Source organism: Limulus polyphemus, unplaced genomic scaffold (assembly GCF_000517525.1).
Source record: "Limulus polyphemus unplaced genomic scaffold, Limulus_polyphemus-2.1.2 Scaffold1111, whole genome shotgun sequence".
NCBI classification, from domain to species: domain Eukaryota; kingdom Metazoa; phylum Arthropoda; class Merostomata; order Xiphosura; family Limulidae; genus Limulus; species Limulus polyphemus.
Window position 1 is genome coordinate 130,505 of NW_013666721.1, and position 9,717 is coordinate 140,221.

Consider the following 9,717-nt stretch of genomic DNA (forward strand, 5'->3'; position numbering starts at 1 on the left):
AAGAATAAAGTTGAGAAGTAGCAATAATATCACAATATCGTTATTACTTTTAACGGTTTTATAGAAATCAGTCGTTGGTTAAACTGATAAAATAGAGTCATAGATGGTAGAAGAATAAAGTTGAGAGGTAGCAATAATATCACAATATCGTTATTACTTTTAACGGTTTTATAGAAATCAGTCGTTGGTTAAACTGATAAAATAGAGTCATAGATGGCAGAAGAATAAAGTTGAGAAGTAGCAATAATATTACAATATCATTATTACTTTTAACGGTTTTATAGAAACCAGTCGTTGGTTAAACTGATGAAATAGAGTCGTAGATGATATTGGTCCTTTATGAGATTCCAAATGGAATTTTATTATAAAGAAAGAGAACATGACTGAAAAGATAATTTCTTGATTGTGTTTTCACTTGTGACATGGTAGCAATATATCCCCAAAGTGATAATTGTTTTACAAAAATTAGATTTAAAGTTCCCTAAATTATGTTAAATTAAGTTGAAGATTAAGCTATTTTATGAAAGATCAGGATACTTCTAAACAAGAATTATCCTAAACATAGAATAAGATTAGGAAAAAGTCACTGGAGCCCCAGCTATCCTATTATATTATGAATAATGTTAGGAACATGAACTTCAATATTGGAATATTGGAGATAATTTTAGAACATGAACTTCAATACTGGAATATTAGGGATAATTTTAGAAATATGAACTTCAATATTGCAATATTAGGGATAATGCTAGAAACATGAACTTCAATACTGGAATATTATGAATAATGTTAGAACCATGAACTTCAATATTGGAATATTAGGGATAATGTTAGAAACATGAACTTCAATATTGGAATACTAGGGATAATGCTAGAAACATGAACTTCAATATTGGAATATTATGAATAATGTTAGAAACATGAACTTCAATATTGGAATACTAGGGATAATGCTAGAAACATGAACTTCAATATTGGAATATTATGAATAATGTTAGAAACATGAACTTCAATATTGGAATATTAGGGATGATTTTAGAAACATGAATTTCAATATTGGAATATTTGGAATAATTATATAAATATGAACTTTGATATTGGAATATTTGAGATAATTATCGAAATATGAACTTCAGTATTGGGATATTAGGGATAATTTTAGAAACATGAACTTTAATATTGGAATATTAAGAATGATTTGGCTTAATATTTGAAAACCTTTGAAAAATAGGCTTGTGCTATGATCTGCGTAGTGGTATAGACTATATTACTAACTTGAACAACTTTAAACGTTTGTTGGCTATGTACATGAATCTGAATGTCTACATTTAAATTGAAATTAATTTTGAGTAGATCTTTTTTGAAAGGTGACTTCGATAGATCGTATGGCCTCCAGTTATCTTAATTTTCCTTAAAGTCTAATTGTTTCATTATTAATTCAGCGTTATTTCAATTTTTACTGTTTGTTTTGTATTATCTTGTGAAATGGAAATATTAAAATGTTTTTTATTGTTTTTGATGCAAACTAAGTCATAATATAATCTATTATACAATCTAAGAAAGTATAAAAAGGTGTTTTAGATCCATAACGGCCAAGATAAACATAGTCACCTCTAATTATTAATATTACAATACAAAAAATATACCAGAAAGTCATTTTGTTCATATTCATTAGACCTTCACGTTTCTCACTATATTTGTGTCCAATTAAGAAAATATACGGTAGTTAAATTAAGTAAGTCTGAGGGTATATAACGCTAAAAATCTGTTTCCGGTATCGTGGTGGTCAGAGTTGTTAGGACACTCGACTCGCAATCTGAGGGTCGCGGGTTCGAATCCCGGTCCCACCAAACATGCTCGCCCTTTCAGCCGTGGGGGCGTTATAACGTGACGGTCAATCCCACTATTCGTTGGTAAAAGAGTTGGCAGTGGGTGGTGATGACTAGCTGCCTTCCCTCTAGTCTTACACTGCTAAATTAGGGACGGCTAGCGCAGAAAGCCCTCGTGTAGCTTTACGCGAAATTCAAAACAAACAAACATAGTAAAAATAATATATTGTGTGTCTTTGTGCTGAACAGCAAACAAACAAGAATTCAATATTGTTAATTTTAGTTTCGTCCTATATCTTTGCAAGTATAACGACTACATGTTTCATAGGAATATATTTTCCTGCCTTTGTTTTTTACGTCATCAGAAACCCGATTATATTTGCGTGCATATGTACACATATATATATAGATAGATATACTTGGACAGGGAACGTTGTATACATAATTAGTTGGATCTCCATATACTTACTCAAACTCAATATTTGATATACATGAAGTAAGTCAATATTGTTATTTTTATTCATCCTTTACGTTCTCAAATGAAGTTTAAGTAAAGCTTTAAAGTTGTCATAGTCATTTCTAAAATTGAATTCATTTCACGTGGTTTGTATTGATAAGATGTTTTTAACCTATTGTTCTATATTTGACTGAACGTAGAACGTCTAATTGAGAGTTGTTGGCTTACGCATTAAAAATTTGTATTGGGCTAAAGAGTTATTACTTGCCTATGGACGACGAAATAAAATGAAGTGATTGGCTAGAAACTTGGGATCGAATTTTGAAACATTCTTGTATTTGTAGGAAAAGTTATATTAGTACGTATATAAAACTATTTTCCCACATTGAAACAAACATAAATCTGACAATCAGTACAGCCATCTAAATGTATACCACTCTTACGCTTCTACCTACTCGCGATATTAACAGTATTTGCGATCGTAAACCCAATAATATTTTGCTGGTTTTTCTTTTCTAAACCTACTTCTCATTTGCGAATAATAGCGTTCCTAAAGTAACTATGTAGTAAATTGAATCATATAAATTCCTATAGAATTCTAGTTGAAAAAGGGAAGTTTTAATGTAATTAAAAACATTCAATTCGCTAAAATATTAAGATTTATTCATTACGTTACTACATATTGTTAAATACTTTCCAGGTTTCGTCACAGTGGCACTGTAGTAGCGTGAAAAAAAATTACGCATAACTTAGCATAAAAGGGCAGAAGAAAGTAAACAAAGCCTATTCCTTATTAAATAAGATAGCTAACTGGGTTTGGCTGCTGTCTTTGTGAGTCAACAAGAAAAAAAAAAGAACGCTATGTTTGGAAGAAACAAATAAAAGCGAGATTCAGTCATTTCTACAAATTTTATTTTATATATATATAATAAATTTGGTTGAAATCTAAGTAAATAATGCAATTTAATTGAATGTTAAAATCACCAGTTATGGCACGTTTGTAACAGAAGAATTATTTCAATTGAGATACTGAGTGTGCAACGTATTTATTAGTGATGACCTGATTTTACTTCAGTTACGCCGACTGAACGTCTTATGATTGGCGACTGACGTTGCTACGCCTGGATGTCCTATGATTGGCGACTGACGTTGCTACGCCTGGATGTCTTGTGATTGGCGACTGACGTTGCTAATATGACCATGTATGTAAGAATAAAAGTTTGTTGAACTTTATCAGGAGAACACCTGCTTTTTGTTTTTATGTTCTTAACACAGTAGAATGATGTAAGATGTAAATGCGTAAAAAAGAATTGAAAAGGGTTTTCACACATACATTAATAATAGAACAAGTTATTTTAAAGGGGGTATTTAGATAGTGGATTAGTGTAGTACTGCAAAGATAAAAAAAAAATAATTTCCTGAATAGCGTACAGAATGTGTGAAGTACGACAATCTAGTTGGGTACTTATTTACCTAAGTTGTTACTTCTTCGGGAAAAAGACATATATTAAGTATTTTGAGAGAACCCCACTGGCTGGCTCATCGGTAATTCTGAAGGCTTATAACGCTAAACACTGTACTTCGATACCCGTGGTGTAGTTTTGCGCTTAGCTATAAAAAAACAAATATTTGAGTTTGAGTCAAAGAGACCGATCCTATCGTTCGAATGAATATGTTTTTACTCGGCTATCTTCACTGTGCCATCCGCAAGAATAGAACTCTGAATTTTAGTTTAATAAGCCTATAACCTTACCCTCTGAGCGACCGAGGGCTTTCTTTAAGCACCTGGATAATTTGAAGAAAAGAATAATCTGACCATATTGTTGTTTTCGTGTCATGCAAAAAATAAATGTAAATAATTTAACAAAATTTGTTGGGCGAATTTTCAAAACTTAACTCTTAAGTACTCTTAAAAGGCACAAACGCTAATGTTGAAAGTGTCTGAATGTAGTTGAATGTAACTATAAGATTCAACATGTTTGAAGCAGGTGGAAACCAGAAATTTCAGGTTTTATTGAGTTTTCATAAGATTATGGACTATAGAAGCTGCTAAGCCGATGCTAGGTAATTTAGAGATTGTCCCTGTTTTCTATGGAGAACCAGTTAACTCAACCAGAACCATATAATTTGAACTGCCGTACTTCATACGTTTTACGTTCATATAATACAAACAGTTGTTATCTAGTTACTTCGTTTTTGAGGGAACGTTTGCTTCGGACAGCTATATGATCGGCTATCTGAGCAAGCCGCCCTTAATTCTGTTCTCATAGATTAGAAGTAATATAGCTAGTCCACAGTACCCACCGCCAACTATTGAGCTACTCCAATTGAATAGTGTGAATTAACTATTAACTTTATAATACAACCACGTTCGTAAAGTGCATAGAGCTATTATTTATTGTTATGCGGCCACAGGATGAGGACAGTGGACCTTTGGATCAACAGATGTTATGTGGCCACAGGATGAGGACCGTGGACTTTTGGATCAACAGATGTTATGTGGTCACAGGATGAGGACAGTGAACCTTTGGATCAACCGATGTTATATGGCACAGGATGACGACAATGGACCTTTAGATCAACAAATGTTATGTGGCTACAGGATGAGGACAGTGGACCTTTGGATCAAAAGATGTTATGTGGCCACAGGATGAGGACAGTGGACTTTTGTATCAACAGATGTTATTCGGCCACAGGATGAGGACAGTGGACCTTTGGATCAACAGATGTTATTCGGCCACAGGATGAGGACATTGTGGATTAAAATATATGTATTATTAAGTTTCAAGCAATGTTACCACTTTATTACATGGTAATGTTTCAATAGATTGTTTTTAGTTTCAGAAGATTTTTTTTAATTGAAGCACAAACTGAGAGCGAGGCTAATGACATGGTCGTTTGAAATGAAAACATTTTTGAAATTTAACTTTATATATGACACATATTTCTAAAAAAAAATATCTCAATACTATTACTTTGTAATGCATTACAGTGACTGAGGATAAGTAGAGGGATAAATGAATTTTTTGTCAATTACGTTAATAAGTTTTATCAATAAAAGATTGAAACTCATAAAATCTACTCTGATACCGCCTAAAGTCTAGAATTTCGACATGGTGTAAAAAAAATTATAAACCCATTCTATACGTTGAATATTATCTTAAAAGACAGTTAAAACGTTTGCATCTAAATTTCAAAATTCTAAAAGTGACGTGCGTTTTTAATCACACTATGGTGTAATTATCACACTAACATTAATTTAACAACTGATTATTATCTTTAATGCTACGCTTTCCGGAAAAGAGTGCAAATAAAAAATAGGAACTTTGTAATGTTGTACTAATCACTGTAGCTACGTGCTAAAACTATAAATGAGTTGAGAGACGGCAGATTCAAACACGAGCGAAACGACACCATATACATTTATAGCTGTGAAAACTAGGAATCTAGATTTTGACTTGGTGACTCTCAACCCTCAATCGGTAAAAACTAGAAATACACATTTTGACTTTATGACTCTCAACCCTCAACCGGTGAAAACTAGAAATACACATCTTGACTTCATGACTCTCAACCCTCAACCGGTAAAAACTAGAAATACACATTTTGACTTTATGACTCTCGACCCTCAACCGGTAAAAACTAGAAATACACATTTGGATTTGATTACTTTCAACCCTCAACTGGTGAAAAATAGAAATCCACGTTTTGGCTAGATGACTCTCAACCCTCAACCGCATAACGGAATGGAATAACATGCAGATTTTCAATATGCATTTATTTACAAATAACAACACAACCTTTCTTTTTTACTTACGAGTTTCTTTTTTTAAATATAACGTAAAACTTTCACGTGTGGTTTCACTTCAAGCTTATACCTTACTTACTTATTTACATATGCAAATGTGATACAACCAGTAATTATTCTGACGAAGTTTAATGTGCTACTGGTATGACGTGTTTGAATTTAGAGTGTGCTTTTTATATTTGAATACGATTCCAACCTAAACTGATAATGATTATATTATATATATGTTAACCAGTTCCTCATTGCTCTTATATTACTTTTGCAACCTAAATTATATATGTATTTCTAGCTATTATGGAACAAAGAATGTACTGAAAGTCAGTTAATAAGATTAAAATAAAATGTAAAAACTGTCTGTGCTTTAGACTCTATTAACTATGAAAATACATACCTACAATTGTCAACGTGATTTCAGAATATCTAGTTCTTGCCTTCCTGAAGTCTACGCGACAGGTATAACTGCCTTCGTCATTTGCAGTTACGGCCGTTAATTGCAGGGTAGCTGGTTTCGATACTGTACTGAAGTAAGTCCTTGTAGCATAATTATCACTTGACGAGTGCTTGCCGTGTCCTACAACACCTCGTCTAGCGTCGAGGCTGTAAATTGGTGTCGATGACTCGTCCTTATACCATAGTACCAAGGCTACTTCATCGTCTAACGTTGGAGGTGAAATATTACAAGGCAATGCGACTTCTTGGCCAACGATCCCGTTAACTTTTACTGTGGTACCTGTAAAATGAATGTAATCTCAGTTTAAGTCTTAAGTCTTACCGGTAAATACCGTATTATTTATTCCACAAAACATCATAGAATAATTATTAGTATAACATCAATACGTATTATGTATTCCACAAAACATCATAGAATAATTCTAAGTATAACATCAATACGTATTATTTATTCCACAAAACATCATAAAATAATTATAAGTATAACATCAATACGTATTATTTATTCCACAAAACATCATAGCATAATTTTAAGTATAACATCAATAAGTATTATTTATTCCACAAAACATCATAGAATAATTATAAGTATAACATCAATACGTATTATTTATTACACAAAACATCATAGAATAAAATTTAGCATACCATTAATAAGTATTATTTATTCCATAGAATATAATAGAATAATATTTAGCATACCATTAATAAGTATTATTTATTCCACAAAACATCATAGAATAATATTTAGCATACCATTAATAAGTATTATTTATTCCACAGAATATAATAGAATAATATGCTTTTTTTTAATCCTGCATCACCTTAAATTCTTCATAATTTAAGACAAAATCTAACGATGCTATAATTTGTTTTAAATTAGTAAAAACGTCTGTGATATTAAACAATCTTAGATAAGAACAACTGACATAAAAATGATTTTTTTATTTAATTTTTATTAACGATGTAATATAAAAAACTATAAAATCTATTAATAATTCATCTCAGGGGTATAATAATGTTATGATACACCTCCAAGACATGACGTTATTTTACAAAAATGCAAATAAAGTGATTCGACCGCTAGTGCATTTCATCTGCGATGGGCGTGTCCTGAATCGTCGAATAATAGAAGTCATTGCTGCCATACCAGGAAATCATACTCGATAAATCAGTAGCGGTATATGTAATGACTAATATCTCAGACGAAACATAAAATACTAGGAGACTTCTCTTATGATTAATTCCATCTGTGCTTGTCAGTCAGGATCACTACCTAGCATTTGGTGAAAACAAAGGTAGTATAAGTATATACACATAAACCAGAAGCAATATAATAAAACTGAAATTCAAAATTATGTCTCCTTCATAATTCTTGTTATCATTCTTAAGTCTCATCTCGTCCGGTAAGAGGTCCATCGTTTTGTTTGACATCACTAATTATTAAATAAAAGGGGTGGAAGTTGGGAGTTCTATAGAAATTTAAGGTGGTTCAATTCTACGATAAGAATATCTTTATCATTTTTAATAATATCATATAAAAGAGTGGAGGTTGGAGTTTTACTTTGTATATATATATATATATATTTTTTTTGGGAGGGGGGAGTTGGTTTAATTCTACGTTAAATATTTTTCTAAATATTAAGGGTAACTGCCTTCCCACAACTAGCTACAGACATCAAAAGGCAGTTGGAGTTGAAAAGCTTTGAGTTCAAGCACTCAACTCCTAACCCTAACTGATCCTCCTTAGTTGCTGGCGAGTTTTACATCGGCGTTTGGATTTTGTCTGATAGATGGAATACCCTCATCGCATTTGGGTGCTATGACCACAAGAATTATCCATTATGACCTAAGGATGACAACAAGGGACAATAACGGAGGCATAGTTTTGAATTTCAATTGTATTATATTACTTCTGGTTTATATTAAGTTCATTGCTGTTTTATAGTTCTGATTTTAATCGCGTATTAACAATTAATGTATTGCATAGCATTATGTATATTGATTTATTTATATATAATACTTATATATAGGAGTACCTTTGTTCAGTTTAATATGTACTCTTATGTTTGTTGAAGTTAAGCACAAAGCACCACCATGGGCTAACTGTACTCTGCCCACCACGGGTATCGAAACCCGGTTTCTAGCGTTGTAAGTCCGCAGACATTCCGCTGTGCCACTGGAGGGCGTACTCCTATGTAATTGGTTGATTAAAAGGCACTAACAGTGTCTAAGAAATATGTTATATAAGATTTCCTTCACAAATATTTTAGGGTTAAATTTCGATAAGTAAGGTATGTCAGTTACTGTAAAAAAATATACAATAAAACATAAGAGTATCAGTTTAAACTGGCTTCCTTTAGTAACTGTGTAGAATAAGTGTTCCTGTTACAGCATCCAACTCAATGATGCTAGCTTTCTTAATGTACACAGTTAAAAATAAATTTTCAATAAAGCCAGTAAAAATATCCGAAAATTACATTACATTTCTCATCACTATTCTTTTTCTGTCATAATCTAATTGATTATGTAATCAATATTATTTTCATTCTTGTTTAATTGTGGAACCTGAGTACTTAATTTAAATAAGGAAAATAATGTAATGATTATGAACAAGCCATTATTATTTATATACTGTCATAAAGCCCGTCCAAAATGACGGGGCAAGTGCTACCATCTTCATCCTAGCCTCACATTTCACAGCTAGCTGAAATAAGCAAATTTTGCGAAATTAAGCTTGATCAACAAAGAGGCAGAAAAGTGCAGTCGAGGCAGTTAAACGTCAGTAAATTCCTTTGAGAGCCAATTAAAATTAAGATCATTCATGAAATGAATTCGTGGCGTATTCATGGAATACTTATTGGTAAAAATCAGTCAGATTAACAATTTCTAATATACAGAAAAGCCAGTGCGTTTTGATAAGACTAAGTTTCCAACAATGTGTTTTACGTTATGTTACTTAGCAACAAAAGTATAACCTAATATTGTTGTTAGTCTATGTACTGAAAGTATAAAATGAAATGTATAGACAACAAAACGGGAAATATTTGTTGATTTCTTAATTTAGAGTCTCTGTTGATTAAAGAGGTTTTTTTTTTCTTTTTATTAAAAACGTTGGTGATATAACAGAAAATAGCTTAATTCAGAAACGATTTAAGTTTAAAATTGAATCGATA

At 31.9% G+C, this 9,717-nt stretch overlaps 1 protein-coding gene across 5 annotated transcripts in view; it reads right to left on the reverse strand.

Annotated features, from left to right (window-relative positions):
• Positions 1 to 9,717, reverse strand: part of LOC106462180 (nephrin-like) — a 96,913-nt gene that overhangs the window by 51,588 nt on the left and 35,608 nt on the right. For all 5 annotated transcript variants that reach the window (XM_022389369.1, XM_022389367.1, XM_022389365.1 and 2 more), the window contains one exon: positions 6,483 to 6,821. In XM_022389369.1, coding sequence (XP_022245077.1) covers positions 6,483 to 6,821 — 339 coding nt within the window. The remainder of the gene's footprint in view (positions 1 to 6,482; positions 6,822 to 9,717) is intronic.